This window comes from Macrobrachium rosenbergii, chromosome 2 (genome assembly GCF_040412425.1).
Source record: "Macrobrachium rosenbergii isolate ZJJX-2024 chromosome 2, ASM4041242v1, whole genome shotgun sequence".
In the NCBI taxonomy this organism is placed as follows: domain Eukaryota; kingdom Metazoa; phylum Arthropoda; class Malacostraca; order Decapoda; family Palaemonidae; genus Macrobrachium; species Macrobrachium rosenbergii.
Window position 1 is genome coordinate 72,745,271 of NC_089742.1, and position 20,992 is coordinate 72,766,262.

Genomic DNA, 20,992 nt, shown 5'->3' on the forward strand with positions numbered 1-20,992 from the left:
AGAACTGCGCATTTACAGTTTGTAAACGGTACAGGTAAAATTAGATCAATTCAAAATTATCTACTGTACAGTTAAAGACATACTGTGCAGAGAAACAGTGCTGTAATATGTAGGTTGGCTAACTTCGAACGAGAGAGAGAGAGAGAGAGAGAGAGAGAGAGAGATAACAGTTGTCCTTACTTAAGAGAGCGAAATTTCTTATGAATTAATACAGGCAGAGACAGAGAGAGAGAGAGAGTTACAAGAAAAATTTGACCACTGATTAGCAACACTCCCCTTCTTGTCATGTTAACCCTTAAACGCCGAGCCTCTATTTACAAAAATGTCTGCCGTATGGGGGCGGCGTTCGGGAGTTAGCGCGAAGCAGAAAAAAAGTTTTTCAAAAATCACAGCGCTTAGTTTTTAAGATTGAGAGTTCATTTTGGCTCCTTTTTTGACATTGCCTGAAGTTTAGTATGCAACCATCAGAAATGAAAAAATATCATATATAAATATTGAAATATATGACATGCATAAAAAAAAATTTCATATATAATTGTATACAAATCGCGCTGTGAGCAAAACAGTTAAAGCTAATGAGTTATTTTTTTTTTTGTATTGTACACTAAATTGCGATGATTTTGGTATATAACAAACTGTAAAACGATCAAAGCAACACAAAATGATGCATGAATTCGTAACGTGCGGATGTAAAAAGTTTTTTTCAAAAATTCACCATAAATTGAAATATTGTGCTAGAGACTTCCCGTTTGTTGCAAAATGAAGGTAATTGATTGGATATTACTAGACTGTAAGTGTTTTAGCTTACAATTGCAGTTTTCAACCATTTCGGTCGAGTTAAATTTGACCGAAGGTCGAATTTTTTCTATTTATCGTGATTTATATGAAAATATTTCAAAACTGATAAAAGCTACAACCATGAGTTATTTTTGGTTGTATTCTACATGAAATTGCACACATTTTCATATATAAAAAACTTTTGTAACGACTAATATAAAGCGGTGCAAACATTACAACAAAGTGACAAAAGAATTTCTGAGATGTTTGGCGAGTTACACAAAAAACGTGGGAAAAAGTTTTTTCAAAAATTCACCATAAATCAAAATATTGTGCTAGAGACTTCCAATTTGTTGCAAAATGAAGGTAAATGATTGAATATTACTAGAATGTAAGAGTTTTAGCTTACAATTGCGTTTTTCAACCATTTCGGTCGAGTCTAAATTGACTGAAGGTTGAAATTTTGGCACATCGTAATTTATATGAAAATATTTCAAAACTGATAGAAGCTACAACCATGGGTTGTTTAAATATTCTACATGAAATTGCACACATTTTCATATATAAAACTTTATGTAACGACTAATATAAAACAGTGCAAACATTACCACAAAGTGATGAAAGAATTTCTGAGATGTTCGGCAGAGTTTTCATGGACCATATGTAAAACTTTTTTTTTTAAATTCATCATAACTAGAAATATTGTGCTAGAGACTTCCAATTTGTTGCAAAATGAAGGTAAATGACTGAATATTACTAGAATGTAAGAGTTTTTAGCTTACAATTGCGTTTTTTCAACCATTTCAGTCGTCAAAGTTGACCGAAGGTTGAAATTTTGGCAGTTATCATGATTTATATGAAAATATTTCAAAACTGATAAAGCTACAACCATCTGTTATTTTTTGTTGTATTTTACATGAAATTGCACACATTTTCATATATAAAACTTTATGTAATGGCTAATTTAAAACGGTGCAAAAATTACGACAAAACGACGAAAGAATTTCTGAAATTTTCGGCAGAGTTACCGCGAGGACGTAAGGAAAAAGTTTATTTTCAAAAATTCACCATAACTCGAAATATTGTGCTAGAGACTTCTTATTTGTTGCAAAATGAAGGTAAATGATTGAATATTACTAGAATGTAAGAGTTTTAGCTTACAATTGCGTTTTTCAACCATTTCAGTTGAGTCAAAGTTGACCGAAGGTTGAAATTTTGGCACATCATGATTTATATGAAAATATTTCAAAACTGATAGAAGCTACAACCATGTGTTATTTTTTGTTGTATTCTACATGAAATTGCGCACATTTTCATATATAAAACTTTATGTAACGACTAATATAAAACGGTGTGAACATTACGATAAAGTGACGAAAGAATTTCTGAGATGTTCGCAGAGTTACCGCGCGCAGATTTAAGGAAAAAGTTTTTTTCAAAAATTCACCATAAATCAAAATATTGTGCTAGAGACTTCCAATTTGTTGCAAAATGAAGGTAAATGATTGAATATTACTAGAATGTAAGAGTTTTAGCTTACAATTGCGTTTTTCAACCATTTCGGTCGAGTCTAAATTGACCGAAGGTTGAAATTTTGGCACATCGTGGTTTATATGAAAATATTTCAAAACTGATAGAAGCTACAACCATAAGTTATTTTTTGTTGTATTCCTCATGAAATTGCACACATTTTCATATATAAAACTTTATGTAACGACTAATATAAAACGGTGCAAACATTACGACAAAGTGACGAAAGAATTTCTGAGATGTTCGGCCGAGTTACAGCGCGCAGACGTAAGGAAAAAGTTTTGTCAGAAATTCACCATAAATCAAAATATTGTGCTAGAGACTTCCAATTTGTTGCAAAATGGAGGTAAATGATTGAATATTACTAGAATGTAAGAGTTTTAGCTTACAATTGCGTTTTTCAACCATTTCGGTCGAGTCTAAATTGACCGAAGGTTGAAATTTTTTTATCGTGATTTATATGAAAATATTTCAAAACTGATAGAAAACTACAACCATGGGTTGTTTTTTGTTGTATTCTACATGAAATTGCACACATTTTCATATATAAAACTTTATGTAACGACTAATATAAAACAGTGCAAAAATTACGACAAAGTGGCGAAAGAATTTCTGAAATTTTCAGGCCCAAGTTACCATAACCACGTAAAGGAAAAAGTTTTTTCAAAATTCACCATAACTCGAAATATTGTGCTAGAGACTTCTTATTTGTTGTAAAATGAAGGTAAATGATTGAATATTACTAGAATGTAAGAGTTTTAGCTTACAATTGCATTTTTTCGACCATTTCGGTCGAGTCAAAGTTGACCGAAGGTTGAAATTTTTTGTAGTCGACATACAGTACGTCCGCTCGTCACCCGACAGACAATTTTAGTTGACTTACGATACATCAGTCGGCGTTTAAGGGTTAAATGACATGTCTGACAGCTTTGGCTTCCACCTCCTTCTTACAAAAGACAAGAGAAGAATTTGTTTGTTCAAAATAATACGAATTTTGTAATTACACTTTTATTATTATTTAATTTTATTATTAGAAAATTAGTACTTATTATTAGGTAAAAAGTTTATTTACCATACAAATAAACATACCTGTAGACATGTACCATAAAAATTCATCTCACTAAAAGAGAGAGAGAGTGAGAGAGATAGAGAGAAATTATTACTTTTAATAATATTTAATGTTATTTAATTTGCACATAAAAGCTTGAAAACTTATAAATTACATAAAAAATTAAACAAACACTTTTGCTGGGTTTCTCAGTGTTCACAAATGTCCGCGTGTCTGTGAAAAATTCGTGTATGACCATTAGTTAGGTAACAATGAAAAATTCGTGTGTCTGTGAATTCGTGCAACTCGAATCGCGCAAGTTTGAGGTATTACTGTATCTATGTATCTCGATATTTTGAACTCGTTATCACAGATGTACGATGCCAACTAGTATACATATAATATTTTATACTTCTCGACACATTTTTACAGCGTATTTTCGGAGATATGAAATATTATAATATCAGGTAACAGTTCAAACAGAGTGTCAGGTTTTACCAATAAACCATCTCAGATTTGTGTGTGGTTCTGGTTCTGAATTTGAATTAAGAGAGAGAGAGAGAGAGATTGAGAGAGAGAGATAGAGAGAGATTGTCCTTACTTGAAATATCAAGTTGAATTATTTATGAATTGTTACGGAGGCAGAAAGAAGAGATTTTAGAGTGAGTTAGAGAGAGGAGAGAGAGAGAGAGAGAGAGAGAGAGAGAGAGAGAGAGAGAGACTGGAGAGAGAGAGAGGGAGAGAAGAGAGCTAGAAAGTTATTATTCTTATGTTAGATATCAAAGGATGGAAATTCAGTATTAAACTAATTTTTAAATGAAATTAAAGTTACGGTAATTTCATTTAAAAGTTAGCTCAACACATTACCCTTAAAAAAAGAAATAAATGGTTGACGTAAGAATATAGGAGAGTGTGAAGATTAGTATACTATTTCTCTCTCCCCCCATTCCACTGACCTATTTTTAGAAGTCTTCTCAACCTCGTTTTTAAAAACTTCTTTATTCTGTCTCTTTGTCTTTGTTCTGAAATGCTCTATGTCTCTATGTTTCCAGGCACATTTACAGTTTGTAGATGGCAGGGGTAAAATTAGATCAATTTGAAATTATCAACTGTACAGGTAAAGACATACAGAAAGAAACAGTATTACAAGCATTTTCATTGAACTTTCTTTTGCAAGAGAGGATATTTTTTCTTTTCTAAGAGAGAGAGAGAGAGAAGATTTCAGAGAGAGAGAGAGAGAGAGAGAGAGAGAGAGAGAGAGAGAGAGAGAGAGAGAGAGAGACCTTTGACCCACTAATCAGCAACGTTAGCCCTTCTTGTCATGTTAAAGTGACATGTCTGACAGCTTTGCCTTCGAGCTTCTTCTCAAAAGATGAGGGAAAGATATTTGTTTGTTTAAAATACATATCACATACGAATTTTGTAATTACAGTTATATTATTATTATTATTATTATTATTATTATTTAATCTTATTAATATTTGAAAATTAGTACTTATTATTAGGTAAAAAAATTATTTATCATACAAAACAAATATACATGTACCATGAAAATTCTCTAATCTCAGTAAAAGAGAGAGAGAGAAATTATTACTGTTGTTATTTAACATAAAAGCTTGAAAACTTATAAATTACATAAAAAATTAACCAAACACTTTTGCAGGGTTTCTCAGTATTTGCAAATGTTCTCGGTTCTGTGAAAAACTCGTGTATGATAATTAGTTAGGTTCCAATGAAAAGTACACATGTCTGTGAATTCGTGCAAGTTCAGGGTATTAGTATGTGTATATATTTATATAGTAGGTTCTCGACTTATGGCGGGGGATCCGTTCCAGCACTGCGCCATAAGCCGGTGTTTCGCTGTTATTGGCGTTTTAATGGAGCTTACGGTGCTGCAACTTGATGTTGCATCAAGTTACAGCACTGTAAGCATCATTAACTTGATGCCAATTCTTGCTGTTAGCAATGTCAATGGTGCTTACAGCACTGTAACAATCTTACGGCGTTCACTGAAGTGCAAAAGGTCCCGTTGACATTGCTAACGGCAAGAAGAATAGGCATCAAGTTAATGATGCTTACAAGTACTGTAACTTGATGCAACATGTTGCAGCACTGTAAGCTGAGTAAAAAATGCCAATAGTAGCGAACACCAGCTTCTGGCGCAGTGCTGGGTAAATCAAAATGCTTATAAGTTCGAGGACAACACTATATAAAAATATAGGTTAAGGAAGATTTGATTGTACTCAAATAGTTTTCTTTGATGGCCATCAATATTTAAATAAAAAAAAGGATTGGAGTATTCTACTTTGATTTGTGTGTTATTAGGTTAAAGTTATCACATTTTAAATAAAAGGGGAAGAATGGGTAATATTCTTTCTATGTATATGATTTTTAGATTCAAGGCAGCTGACTGGTTAGGTAAGTTTGTACTGTCATACAATTTGACTGTTTAGCATGCATGAGTATTTTGTAAATAAAGTAGTTGGATAAGGTTATGATTATTTTTTCTTGTCGATATCCTTTCACCTACTGCCAGTTACCATAACAAACGTACTGTTAGTACACCTCACTGGCAGTACCTGCTAAAATCTACAACACTGTCCATCTTCCTTTCTTTGTGCATCAACAGTCTGAGAAGAGTACAAAATGGAATGAATCTTAATAGGGGTGAGTTACTGAATAGGGCAACCTAACTTCAGGTCTTCAGCCCTAAAGATGCAACTCCCTCCACTCTCTTTGTAACATGGAGAGGTAAAGGGGAGAGGGTTAGAATAATATATGGGCCCATTACATCATTTTGGCTACAATCTACTGATATTGCCGACTACCTACCAGCACTTCTCATTCCATATGGGAAGGACAGAATCCTCCCAAGTTTTCCTAAAGTCTGCATTCCTATGCCAGGCTATAGGAGGTTACAGGAATCATTTTTTCCTGATAATTTCTAATGACTGGAAAAATTACCTTAGGTGGAGATGGAACACTGCCAGTTCTGAGTGGTGATCCTCTCACCTTTGGGGTAAATCTTTAAATAAAACACAATGGTTTACATTCTTGGAATAAAAACTATTTTAAGATAATCAGTATCTTCCTAGATATAAAAACCAGGGTCTTTCATCATGGTCCCATTTCATCACTGCATAACACCTTGTTGCTGGAAGAAAAGTGCTTGGTTAATGACAGGTGAGTGGGTATTACCTGGTTATCAACCTACTTACCACCAATTAACCATCTTGCTACCGAGCTAGCTTCTATATACAGTATAGAAAAAATAAAAGTTATCTTTAAAATCTGGTGTATTTACCAGTTTGCATTGTGTAAGGTTAAAAAGTCTTGCATGTTATCTGTTATTATAATTCATATTGCTGAGAGGATTAATAGTCTTGCTTATGTCTGTTACTATAGTGCAGAACAACACTTGTATCCTTAGTAATGGCTAGGTACACATTTATTGTCTTGGATTGCCTCATGATCCCTGCCATCATGCATTATACCAAATATTTTCATTATTGATTCATTTGTGCCTAGTATAAACATATACATTATTTACTAACACAAAAGCAGCCTTGTATATTATTTAAATTCTTGACAGGCAGTTAAAGGCAGTCTGACAATACATTCTGCACCACTAAAAGTCATTCTTAATCTATGTCTAATAGATTCTGCACCGCTAAAAGCCATCCTTAATCTATGTCTAACCCAAAAATTTTTATTGCAATAATAATTGCAAGGTTCTACTGTTGTCTGAGGTAAGAACATACCTTAGATATTCAGAGCAATCTTGCTGCATGCCAGGACTAAACCAAGGTGGCCTTGATTTATCGTGGAAAATTCGAGGGGCTACATAGGTTCTGTTAGTAAAACACAACAAACTGAAAAGTTGCTGGAGCTTAACCAACAGTTGCTGATTACTGCGGGGCACCGCATGTAAAATTTGATGGCGAAAACTGAAAGAAATTTACAACTATTTATTTGAAGAAAAACACTTTTTAAAAATACTTGTTTCAATTAATTACTGCAACTGTGTAAAAAAAAACTTGGTAACCATGCATAGCAAAAATGACATCACAATAAATTAGTTATAACAGAATTTTGCTAAGTAAAAAAATGAATTTTTCAGACAAACCCACTACTTTTGATAATCAAAATCCACAGTCAATGAATTTCCAGGGTAATTCATTCCTTGTGAAAGAACATGGCAGTTGAATGGTTAGGCAAGAACATATGCTCCTCAGGCTTATGGATTTCACAGCCAATAGAATCACCCTTTGTGTAATCTGACCAACTAACTGTGAGAAAATGTGAAACTAGAAGGTGGAAAATATGTTTTAAATTATTTTATTTAAAACATTATATTTGCTTCACAAACAACCCACTACTTGTAGTAACCTGAATTACAATTTACCTTGGAAGGATCAAGTTGTTTCAAACTTCAACTGGTTGACTCAGAATTAAGAATCAGTTTTACAGCTCAAAGGATTGAATAAAGTAACAGAAGTCCTTGAGTCTAAAAGCAAACAAGCTGTATTGTGTGACAGAAACCACAGGTACGGGCAACTCTTAGGTCTACAATTAATAAACCCGAGTTACTACGTCTATACATATTTCACTTAATATACAGGAGACTCCCATATGGACATAGGGTAGTCCCTGGAAAGACTAAAGCAGCGGGGAAAAAAGCACTAAGACCAAAAAATTTGATGTCTTAAAAGACGAAACAGTAAAAAAGATGGAGATTTTAAAGTGAACATGATAATTTTTCCAGTTTTTTTTACTTCATACCTGCCACTTACACCAAATCAACTTGAAAATGGCACTAAAACATTAAGTTGCAGGGAGAGCTCTGACTTTGTGGACAAGAACCTTGAACTGTGATACTTTGCCATCTGATGCATTACCTAAGTCCATTTGATACAGTGTTCCTAGTGACTTGGTTATTATTAACATGTTCACACTTTTAAAAATAAAAAAAGGATTTTGACAAAGGAAAAATCTACTTCTGGGGAGAGACCTGTGTCACCCGGTGAAATAACCTTTCAGCACTTATTTCTAGGTAAAGCTATTGCTAAATATACCAGAGAAAAGCTAAAAAGCTAAGCCGGAGTTACTACCCCCGGTGCGAGCTCCATGAAATGGAGTCGTGTATGAGAAAGGGTGAGATTGTCACAATCACAGGCCTCCGCCCTGTAAACATTCCCAATGTCAAAAGTCCCACCGAGTGAGGTGCCGTTACAAACCCCCGCACCACTCGCGGACTGTAAACAAACCGGCGTCACCCACATTCCACATTAGCACCCCATCCTGGAATGGTATTTTACCAGGGGAAAAAAAGGAATCATGGGAGGGTCACCGGGTGACACAGGTCTTCTCTCCCAGAAATAGATTTTCCTTTGTCAAAATCCTTTTTCTGGGTTTTCCGACCTGTGTCACCCGGTGAAATAATAACAGAGAAATCAAAATACCATCCTGAAACAAAAGGAGACTTGTAGAGGAAAGTAATATAACTAAATTTACACAAGAGTTTTAATTATCCTAGTAGCAAGATGTGGTATTAAGATATAATAAAGATATAATAAATATACTTAAATTTAATGCAATATTAAAGTGTACATGAATATAAAATCATCCTTAGATTAATGAGTACATAAAAGTGAAAATTAGGTACTAAACATTATACTTAAAACTAAGGTGGGGAAACTATGTCCCACAAGATAATACATGTAACATTTAAATTAAACAATAGACAGGACAAAAACTATGACATGGTCAGGAAAAGGCTGTGAAGCATGCCTGACCTGGAGATGACCGAAGGGGAATAAATGAGGCAGGTAGGAGGGAGGAGAGTGACTGAGTACTAAGAAGAATTAAACTGAGGGGGGAACGATGTTCCCTACCACCACTGTAGTGAATTTCAGAGCTTCTAGTGATTTCAGGTAGTGGCGTTTAAAAACTACGGGAGACTTCCACCCCGTGTATTTTGAAAGATCCTCAAAATTCATATAATGAAAATAGTTAGTGGAGGTGGCCACTGCCCTAATGTCATGTACTTTTGGGACTGAATCTGGGTTTGCATGTTTAATGAAATACAGGATCTGTTGCCTAATGGCTTTCAAAGAAATGGTTCCTCCCCTTCCCTTACAAACAGAGGCCTGGAAGTTATGTGTGAGGTCCTGTCTAAATAAGGCTTTCAAAGGTAAAGACTGGGCATAAAGACAGGTCCTGTGGGAGGGGATGACCTTCCAGGAGACCACCTATCTTGAGGATCTTCATTTTTAGCTAGGAACTTAGGGTGAGGAGCTAGCAACACTTCACCTGATGGAAGGAAATCAATATGATTGGGTTCTCTAGACAGGGCAGACAGTTCAGAAATTCTAGCACCTGAAGCTAAACTAATCAAAAATAAGGTCTTCCTCAATAAGTTAGTGAAAGAACAATTTTGATTATCTATTTCTGAGGCTAACTTAAGAACATCATTTAAGAACCAGGAAACCGAATGTGGGCGGGTTACTGGTCTCAAACGAGCACAGGCTTTAGGGATAGACGAAAAATAAGAGTCTGTTAAGTTAATCTTAAACCCGTGCAAAAATATCTTTTTCAAAGCTGATTTTGCTGTAGTAATGGTACTTGAGGCCAGACCTTTCTCAAATAATGACCTAAAAAATGAAATAGCTAAATTAGTGGTCATTACAGTAGCTTCAGATTCTTTTAAGAAGAGTGCTAATTTCTTAACTGCTGAGTCATACTGTCTAAGAGTGGATTCCCTTTTATCTGATTCTAGGAACAAAGTGTTAATAGGATCAATATTAGCATCCTTCTGAGCTGCAAACTTCATGAAATCCACAAAGCCAGGGCATTCTGAATTCTTGAGGAAGCTGACACAGTCTGAGTTTGTACTATTTGCGTCAGTTTTGGGTTGGGAATTTGCAAACACGAAGCTTCAGCTCTAGAAGAAGTGGAAACCAGTTGCTCTTGGCCAGTTGGGAGCTACTAGGGCTATCTGACCTTTGAATGTCCTGAGCTTGTGAAGGACTTTCAGTAACAGGTTTACTGGAGGAAAGAGGTAGATCCTTTTCCACTTGTTCCAATCTATGGACATTGCATCTGTGGAGTGAGCTAGAGGGTCCAGGTTGGGAGCAACATAACAAGGCAGTTTGTGGTTGCATTCTGTTGCAAAGAGATCTACTTCGAGACCCGGAACTTGATTGCAAATCCATTTGAATGAAGTTTTGTCCAGGGACCATTCCGACTCCAGCAGAGTTGTCCTGGATAGGGAATCTGCAATGACATTCCGGACCCCTGCAAGGTGGGTAGCAGACAGATGCCACGGTGTTTGTTTGCTAGAGAGAATATTGCTATCATAACCTGGTTGATCCGACTCGACTTGGAACCTCCCTGTTTAAACAATGTACTACTACTGCGCTGTCCAGGACCAATCTTATATGAATCAGATTGTTGGACGCAGTTTCTTCAGGGTTAGAAAGACTGCCATAGCTTCCAGGACATTGATATGAAACTGGCGGAACATGGTGGACCAAGTCCCCTGTACCTTCTTGTGTTGGGAGTATCCTCCCCACCCGCTTAGGGAAGCGTCGGTGTGAATCACTAATGATGGAGGAGGAAACTGAAGGGGCACTGACTCCGATAAGCTCTTGACTGGTCGTCCAAGGCCGAGTCTCTTTTTCAAAATCGGCGGAATCAGAGATATTTTGTCTCTGAACCTGACATTGGCTCGACTCTGCCATACCCTGTTTATGTCTTTCAGTTTGGATTTCAAAGAAGATCCGTCACTGAAGCAAACTGAAGAGAACCTAAGACTCTTTCTTGAGTACGGGAAGCTTTCTTGTTCTTGAGGAACTGTCTGGTTGCTTTTGCTATTTCTCTCCGTTTGGCGGCGGAAGAGATAGTCTGTGTGCACACAGGTCCCATTGGATTCCTAACCATTGAAAGCGACTCTCCGACACTAGGCGGGATTTCTCCTTGTTTATCTGAAAGCCCAGTGATTCCAGAAAGCCGATTACTATGGCTGTTGCTTTCCGGCATTCGTTGGCGTTGGATGCCCAAACAATCCAATCGTCCAGGTATGCGGCTAGCATGATCCCCTGAGACCGGAGTTGCTGAACTACCGTATCTGCCAGTTTGGTGAAGATTCTGGGAGCTATATTGAGACCGAATGGCATGACCCTGAACGAGTATGCTTGATTTCCTAGTCTGAACCCCAGATAAGGAGAGAACCTTCTGCAATCGGGACGTGATAATAGGCGTCTGAAAGATCTATAGAGGTGGTTACGGCTCCACGGGGAAGTAGGGTCCGAACCTGCGAGATTGTAAGCATTCCAAACTTGTCGCATTGAATGTAGGAATTTAGACAGGACAAGTCTAGAATTACTCTTTGCTGACTGGAACCTTTCTTTGGAACACTGAACAGTCTGCCTTGAAATTTCAGATGTCTCGCTTTCTTTATTGCCCTCTTTAATAATAGATCTTTCACAAAGTCCTTCAGAGCCTTGGAAGGTGATTGATGGAACCTGACTGGGGGGGAGGACTTCTGCACCAACTCCACCCCAGTCCTTTGGAGACTATGCTCTGGGCCAGGGACTGAAGCTCCACTGGTCCCGAAAATGGTATAACCTCCCGCCTACCTGAGATATCTCACTGGGGGGAGAGGGTCTACCTCCTCTGGAGCCTCTGCCTCCCCCTTCCTCTGGAGGAGGGCGGGATGTTCCTCTACCTCGGAAGTACCCCTCAGCTCTCGTTCCCTTTGCATTTTGGATGGACCGAAATGCACCCTGGCTTTCATAAGACCTGCGTTGAAAGCTGGGGAGGAGATTTTATGAAGGGGCAGCGAGAGGTTGATGGGCTGGTTGGACCAGCACATACTGAGGTTGAGGTTGAGGCTGGGAGGTTGAAGGATGACCAGGGACGGGGACCTGGACAGCCTGCAAGACAGTCTGAGTCGGGAGCCATTTAAAGTTCTTGAACTTCTTCCCTGGCTTGGGATGAGTTCGGCGGGCTCAGACTGCTTCCTCTTAGAGGATAAACCCCATCGGGAGCGGAGACTCTGGTTGGCCCTAGTTGCCTCAGCTAGACGCATCAACCTCTTCCTGGGGAAGAGATTAGCTCCCCAGATGGAGCTTTTTATGAGCCTGTTAGGCTCATGACGGATGGAGGCTGCCGAAAAGATGTGTTTCCGGCAGTTCACCTGGCCTTAATGAAATCATACAGGTCCTGCTGAAAACTCCTTGAGAGATTTCGTCAGTACCTGGAATAGCGCATCTTCGCTATATACTACTGACGTTGCCTTTGCCAAAGTCAGAGAGTTTAAGGACCTACTAAGTCTGTCCTTAGACTCAGCTTCAGCCTTCAGGAGCGACTCAGGATCTTAGGGAGTTGCTCGCTGAAGAGGTTAGAAGTTTTTTTGCAGTCAGGGGTCCAGCCGAGTAACCGTGAAGGTATCCGGAGCTCCTACCCAATACTGAGAATCTCCGGGTAAGACAAGAGAGGTGGGATCTGTCTCCCGGAGATGAGGAAGGGGCTTACCCTCCATACAAGCCTGGTTGGTGAGGGAGGCCACTTTAGAGGTGCAAGGGGTGGGGAGAACTTCTCCCAGAGAGAACATTGTAAAGGCACCTTTGGCCAGAGTGAGTTTGGTGTTCTCTGCCTGAAACTCCCGACAAGGTCCTGTAGGGCTGACTGGGCCTGGTCCTCGGGAAGATGACAGTTTCCTTGGGGACCTTATCGGAGTCAGTTGGAAACCCATGCCTCCTCAGTAAGCCTGGCATAACCTGCATTAGGTGATTTCAGGTTAGGAGGGAAGAATTCTAAGTTCCTCCAGCCTACGAATGCCTAGGCCCTCGATAGTGAGGGTACCCTCATGCTGGGGGCAAAGAGGGTCAGGCGCCAGGGGTTTCCTTTATCAAAAGGAGGTAGGCTGGAGGTTTCCGGGACGGAGAAGGGTTTGTTGGCCGCTCCGCCACTCATGAACCCGGAGATTAAAGTCCTTTGAGACTTAACCTCTTCTGACAATGAGAGCACGGAAGCATTTCCTGAAGACAGCTGACTTGAGAGTTCTGACAGCTTGTCATCAACCCTTTTGTCAAACTGCTTCATAAGAAGCTCTGCAAATGCTTCAGCATCAAAGGAAGGAGGGGGGAACCTCCTTACTTTGTTTAGGTCTCGTGCTCCCTTCCCAGAAGTAGAGGCCTTGCTCGTAGATGGCACGGGGCTAGGGGGGGCCATGATGTCTTCAAGGGAACCCCGGAGCGGACTTTCTGGGACTTTAAGGTCTTTTTCTTAACAGATTTAACCTTAGGGACGGTAGACCTTGCACCGTCCATAAGGCAAGAGGATTTCACAAATCCTCGGAAGGAAGAAGCAGTAGAAGAAGGAGAACTAAAAGAAGATCACCTGCCTCACTTACCCCCTTAGCTGCTTGCAAATCCAGGTCAACATTCATTGGCTCGAAGTCCAGATTAAGAGCCGCAACATCCTCGGCGACAACTCCGCATGCAGCGACTTCTTCCTGGGAGGGCTGCGTCATTTCCCGGATCCCAGCGATCAAGGGGGCGGCTACCTCGTCCGCAACTGAAGCTGAGATCCAGGCGCCGGGGAAGAGAACGTTACAGACGTCCTTAGACAAAACGTAGGGTTTTCCTGCCCCGACGTTCCTCCCGAAGCCGCTGACCCAGGTCTTGAGGGTCGACAACGAAGAGTCCCGAGAGCTGCGGTCAATCTGGAAGGGGGAGAAAGTCAGGTGAATGAGCCTCCTAAAAGGGGAATATGTTATAACTATCCATAAGAGACAAAACTGAAGGTGAACGTGAATCGGAAGGGGAAAACTAACTTACCGACTCATCCAGAACCTGCTCATAGAGGGCGATAGCACACCTCACAACCATCAGGGTGCCAGACGATCAGGTCCCCCACGTGGACAGCACACCCGGAGTGGGACCTGCACACTTCATGCCCGCTGGCTTGATGCAGCACAGCGGTGCACCCTGCTCCTGACAACGCACCATCTGTAAGTTGACCGGTATATGAGTATGCTGATAGGGCTGCCGGAGTATAAATGCCGGAGCAGTGTCTTAGTATAATAGTTATCCAGGTAGGTCCCGCCGGAGCTTACCGGGAGTATAAGGGGCCACTTGAACATGCAAGATCAACTACCTAGAGGGACCACCGGAGTTAATCTGCAAGTGACAGGAAGGTCCAAAAGGCCAGTTAATCTACAAGGTAATAAATAAATGTGTATATATATAAACAATTATCCAGATAGGTCCCACCGGAGTGCATCGGAGGTTAAGGGGCCTACTGGAACATGCAAGATAACCTAAAGGGACCACCGGAGTTAATCCGGAGCGACGGAAAAGGTCCCAAAAGGGTAGTATATAAACATAATATAATATATATAAAATGAATATCTGTATGCATCTATTTGGAAAGGTCAACTATAAAAGTGGATATTTCTGCTTGGAGCAGGTGGAGTCCTGTGTTGCCAATACGGTGAGGGGCGGAGGAGGTGTAGTGAGCACCGTCCGACCAAACACAGTACCCACCGGAAAGCTCAAAGACAAATTATCCGACTTTAGCAGAGAAAACACAAAGATAGCTAGTATGGAGAGTAGATACTGGGAACTATAGGTGTTCTAAGTGAATAGAACGAATATAAATGTCAGTGTATGTGAACAACGGAAGACAGTCAGGTGGGAAATTCTCTAACTGGCAACATGTGAAAATTCCCGAGATGGATCCTCTGAGAACGACACCGGTGGGTGGGCGCACTGACACTGATAGAGGAGGGTTTTGGGGGATGGTATAGGCCAGGTGATGAGGATCCAAGTGTAGCGACCAGGGTGAGTAAGATTCTGGGCGCCATGAGATCCATCCTTCTCCCTCGATCGGATGAACATGTACGAGCGATACTGAGAGAGGAGAGGATGGGGAACTCTCAAAGGCCAAAAAGCAAAGAAAGGAATGGGAAACAGGGTGTGGAGCAGTGGTTGGTCCTCAACTGAGGTCTCGATTGGGTGTAGTGATGTTTCCAAGGTGATTTTGTTGATTGAGAGAACAGACCAATCAATGCAGAGGAAGGGGATATAAAGCTTTGGGAAAAAAGGAACAGGATAAACTCTCGGGCCTTGGTAAGTTAACATAATATATGAAAGGGGAACCAAGGGGGGAGAGGGAAGGTGGGGAGGGAAGTAATGGTAGGAGGGAGGGGTAAACATGAAGATGGAAAGAGAGTGAAGATGTGGTTCGGATGAAGGTAGGCTACGCGAGAAACCTCGCTATTCCAGCTTAACCTTTTTAGGACTCTAGAGTGTGAAAGTGGAAAGGCCGAAACAGGGGAGGAGCCAAGCAATGCCCAAACTTCTCTACCCAAACGAACACAAAGGGAAGCTCCAACATGAACCCTCCTACACACCAAACCTTCTCTCCCTAGCAAGGGAAGAGACTATATAGCTACAACCTAGGCTAACCTAACACAGCCAGTGGCTGAAGGAGGAAGCCCAGGAGAGAATAGTTATCTACTCAACTAGCCTAAAGTTAACCTATCCTAGGCAATAAAATAATAATGATTTAACTAATCATAAGAACATATGTAGAAGGGAAGACCAAACCCAACGCGATATGAGCGCGGAGGGAAAATGGCCGACCTTCCAGATAAAACTAAACAAAAATAATCCGAAAATATCAAAGACATCCGTAAGCGCTTAGGCTTAAAATAAGTTGATAAGCATAACTGTACCATCTCAAATAATATATCCAAGCACTGGAGGATTTTGGGGTCCAAAATATAACACATATAATAATTGATAAAGAGCGGAGTTCTAGGGGAAAACTCGTACACCCTAAATGACACAAGGACCCTAACTTCCCCAGAGAAGGATAAAAAACAATACAGTAATATAAAAACCCAATTGAATATAGAATAAGCAAAAGGGCACAAATAAGAAAATGAGGGGGAGGTGGCCCATCATAATTCCCCACCGAGACTGAAGGTCACATGAGGTCGGGAAAAGGTGGATGAGATTGTATAAATCCCCTAATTATTAAATTAGAGGATTCCCTCAGCCTCAACCGCCTAAAATAAAAACAGAGATGGTACTCAACTTACGTGAAGAAGAATCCAGGAGGATGCCACAGTAAACCAATCAAAGGAAACACAGATGCCTCTGGAGGGAACAGAACAACAGCGGCCGCGTGATAAAAAAGTGGAATCACGGGTGACCTCAGTTTGTTTACAGTCCCGAGTGGTGCGGGGTTTATTTGCACCTCACTCGGTGGGACTTTTGACATTGGGAATGTTTCAGGGCTGGGAGGCCTTTGATTGTGACAATCTCACTCTTTTCATAGACGACTTGTCCATTTCATGGAGCTGAGACTTTAGGGAGTACCTGGAACTGCTTAGCTTTTAGCTTTTCTCTGGTATATTTAGCAATAGCTTTACCTAGAAATAAGTGCTGAAATGTTATTTCACTGGGTGACACAGGTCAAACCCAGAAAGTCTGGAAGAGTGTCTGGAAACAGATGTCTCTTGGAGTAGCTGGTCCTCAGAAGATACAGTTGTTGTGCTCTAACAGGGGAAATAAATGAATGAATACTTGAAAATTACCTGGGATCATAACTTTAATAATCAATAATATCAATTACAATATTAAAATTTAAAACTTGGATGAATTTAACAGTAAAATAAATAAAACATTTCATTTTTTAAAATTAATAAGATCAGCTTATGATGTAAGCTTTAAAATCCCATTACAGAAGTGTCTCTGAGGGTCTTGGTTAGGATGTACCTGCCATTCCCACAATAAGCCTCATAAAGAAATAGGTCCATAAGATCCTCAAGAATGGAGAACTCAACCAACAAATGCATAACACCAGTGGGAACCTAGCTCTTATTGCAGCAAGGCAGGTTTCCACTGGGACTGAATTTAGTAACATTTGTGTGATAAAGGATTTTGACAAAGGACAAATCTATTTCTGGGGAGAGACCTGTGTCACCCGGTGAAATAACCTTTCAGCACTTATTTCTAGGTAAAGCTATTGCTAAATATACCAGAGAAAAGCTAAAAGCTAAGCCGGAGTTACTACCCGGTATATTAGCTCCATGATATGGAGTGGTGTTGAGAAAGGGTGAGATTGTCACAATCACAGGCCTCCGCCCTGTAAACATTCCCAATGTCAAAAGTCCCAGAAGTGAGGTCAAGGTTACAAACCCCTGCACCACTCGGACTGTAAACAAACCGGCTTCACCCACATTCCACATTAGCACCCCACACTGGAATGGTATTTTACCAGGGGGAAAAAGGAATCATGGGGTCATGTCTGACAGGGTCTCTCCCAGAAATAGATTTTCCTTTGTCAAAATCCTTTTTCTGGGTTTTCCACCTGTGTCACCCGGTGAAATAATAACAGAGAAATCAAAATACCATCCTGAAACAAAAGGAGACTTGTAGAGGAAATAATAAAATTAAATTTCCACAAGAGTTTTTAATTATCCTAGTAGCAAGATGTGGTATTAAGATATAATAATGTTATCAAAAATATACTTAGTTTTAATATAATATTAAGGGTACATGAATACAAATCATATTAGATTAAAGAGTACATAAAGGTGCAAATTTAGGAACTAATCATATACTTAAAACTAAGGTGGGAAACTATGTCCCACAAGATAATACATGTAACATTTAAATTAAACAAAAAGACAGGACAAAACTATGACATGGTCAGGAAAAAGGCTGTGAAGCATGCCTGACCTGGAGATGACCTAAGGGGAATAAATGAGGCAGGTAGGAGGGAAGAGAGTGACTGAGTACAAGAAAGAATTAAATTGGGGGGAACTATGTTCCTGCCGCCACTGTAGTGAATTTCAGAGCTTCTAGTGATTTCAGGTAGTGGCGTTTAAAAACTGGGAGACTTCCACCCGTGTATTTTGACAGATCCTGAAATTCATATAATGAAAATAGTTGGTAGAGGTGGCCACTGCTCTAATGTCATGTACTTTTGGGACTGAATCTGGGTTTGCATGTTTAATGAAATACAGGATCTGTTGCCTAATGGCTTTCAAAGAAATGGTTCCTCCCCCTTCCCTTACAAATAGAGGCCTGGAAGTTATGTGTGAGGTCCTGTCTAAATAGGCTTTCAGGGTAAAGACTGGGCATAAAGACAGGTCCTGTGGGGGGGGATGACCTTCCAGGAGTCCACCTATCTCGAGGATCTTCATTTTTAGTTAGTAGGAACTTAGGGTGAAGAGCTAGCAACACTTCACCTGATGGAAGGAAATCAACATGATTGGGTTCTCTAGACAGGGCAGACAGTTCAGAAATTCTAGCACCTGAAGCTAAACTAATCAAAAATAAGGTCTTCCTCAATAAGTTAGTGAAAGAGCAATTATGATTATCTATTTCTGAGGCTAACTTAAGAACATCATTTAAGAACCAGGAAACCGAATGTGGGCGGGTTACTGGTCTCAAACGAAGGCACAGGCTTTGGGATAGCGAAAAATAAGAGTCTGTTACGTTAATCTTAAACCTGTGTAAAAATATCTTTTTCAAAGCAGATTTTGCTGTAGTAATGGTACTTGAGGCCAGACCTTTCTCAAATAATGACCTAAAAAATGAAATAGCTAAATTAGTGGTCATTACAGTAACTTCAGATTCTTTTAAGAAGAGTGCTAATTTCTTAACTGCTGAGTCATATTGTCTAAGAGTGGATTCCCTTTTATCTGATTCTAGGAACAAAGTGTTAATAGGATCAATATTAGCATCCCTTTGAGCTGCAAACTTCATGAAATCCACAAAGCCAGGGCATTCTGAATTCTTGAGGAAGCTGACACAGTCTGAGTTTGTACTATTTGCGTCAGTTTGGGTTGGGAATTTGCAAACACGAAGCTTCAGCTCTAGAAGAAGTGGAAACCAGTTGCTCTTGGCCAGTTTGGAGCTACTAGGGCTATCTGACCTTTGAATGTCCTGAGCTTGTGAAGGACTTTCAGTAACAGGTTTACTGGAGGGAAGAGGTAGATCCTTTTCCACTTGTTCCAATCTATGGACATTGCATCTGTGGAGTGAGCTGCATCTGTGGAGTGAGCTAGAGGGTCCAGGTTGGGAGCAACATAACAAGGTAGTTTGTGGTTGCATTCTGTTGCAAAGAGATCTACTTGAGACCGGAACTTGGTTGCAAATCCATTTGAATGAGGTTTTGTCCAGGGACCATTCCGACTCCAGCGGAGTTGTCCTGGACAGGAGTCTGCAATGACATTCCGGACCCCTGCAAGGTGGGTAGCAGACAGATGCCACTGGTGTTTGTTTGCTAGAGAGAATATTGCTATCATAACCTGGTTGATCCGACTCGACTTGGAACCTCCCCTGTTCAAACAGTGTACTACTACTGCGCTGTCCAGAACCAATCTTATATGAATCCGATTGTTCGGACGCAGTTTCTTCAGGGTTAGAAAGACTGCCATGGCTTCCAGAACATTGATATGAAACTGGCGGAACATGGTAGACCAAGTCCCCTGTACCTTCTTGTGTTGGGAGTATCCTCCCCACCCGCTTAGGGAAGCGTCGGTGTGAATCACTAGAGATGGCGGAGGAAACTGAAGGGGCACTGACTTGATAAGCTCTTGATGGTCGTCCAAGGCCGGAGTCTCATCTTCAAAATCGGTGGAATCAGAGATACTTTGTCTCTGAACCTGACATTGGCTCGACTCCGCCATACCCTGTTTATGTCTTTCAGTTTGGATTTCAAAAGAAGATCCGTTACTGAAGCAAACTGAGGAGAACCTAAGACTCTTTCTTGGGTACGACGGGAAGCTTTCTTGTTCTTGAGAAACTGTCTGGTTGCTTTCACTATTTCTCTCCGTTTGGCCGGCGGAAGAGACAGTCTGTGTGCACACAGGTCCCATTGGATTCCTAACCATTGAAAGCGACTCTCCGGCACTAGGTGGGATTTCTCCCTGTTTATCTGAAAGCCCAGTGATTCTAGAAAGCCGATTACTATGGCTGTTGCTTTCGGCATTCGTTGGCGCTGGATGCCCAAACAATCCAATCGTCAGGTATGCGGCTAGCATGATCCCTTGAGACCGGAGTTGCTGAACTACCGTATCCGCCAGTTTGGTGAAGATTCTGGGAGCTATATTGAGACCGAATGGCATGACCCTGAATGAGTATGCTTGGTTTCCTAGTCTGAACCCCAGATAAGGAGAGAACCTTCTCGCAGTCGGGACGTGATAATAGGCGTCTGAAAGATCTATAGAGGTGGTTACGGCTCTACGGGGAAGTAGGGTCCGAACCTGCAAGATTGTAAGCATTGAAACTTGTCGCATTGAATGTAGGAATTTAGACAGAGACAAGTCTAGAATTACTCTTCGCTGACTGGAACCTTTCTTTGGAACACTGAACAGTCTGCCCTGAAATTTCAGATGTCTCGCTTTCTTTATTGCCCTCTTTAATAATAGATCTTTCACAAAGTCCTTCAGAGCCTTGGAGGGTGATTGATGGAACCTCACTGGGGGGGGGGAGGACTTCTGCACCAACTCCACCCCAATCCCTTGGAGACTATGCTCTGGGCCCAGGGACTGAAGTTCCACTGGTCCCGAAAATGGTATAACCTCCCGCCTACCTGAGATATCTCACT

The 20,992-nt window shown here is 40.4% G+C and overlaps 1 protein-coding gene across 2 annotated transcripts in view; it reads right to left on the reverse strand.

The window, feature by feature from the left end:
• The window catches only part of LOC136848553 (ubiquitin carboxyl-terminal hydrolase 38-like), a 247,682-nt gene that overhangs the window by 59,456 nt on the left and 167,234 nt on the right, over positions 1-20,992 (reverse strand). Inside the window, exon 7 of one of the 2 annotated variants that reach the window (XM_067120838.1) lies at positions 7,117-7,302. The exons of the other annotated variant lie outside the window; for it this stretch is intronic. Coding sequence (XP_066976939.1) covers positions 7,117-7,302 — 186 coding nt within the window. The remainder of the gene's footprint in view (positions 1-7,116; positions 7,303-20,992) is intronic. 2 annotated transcript variants of the gene reach the window in all.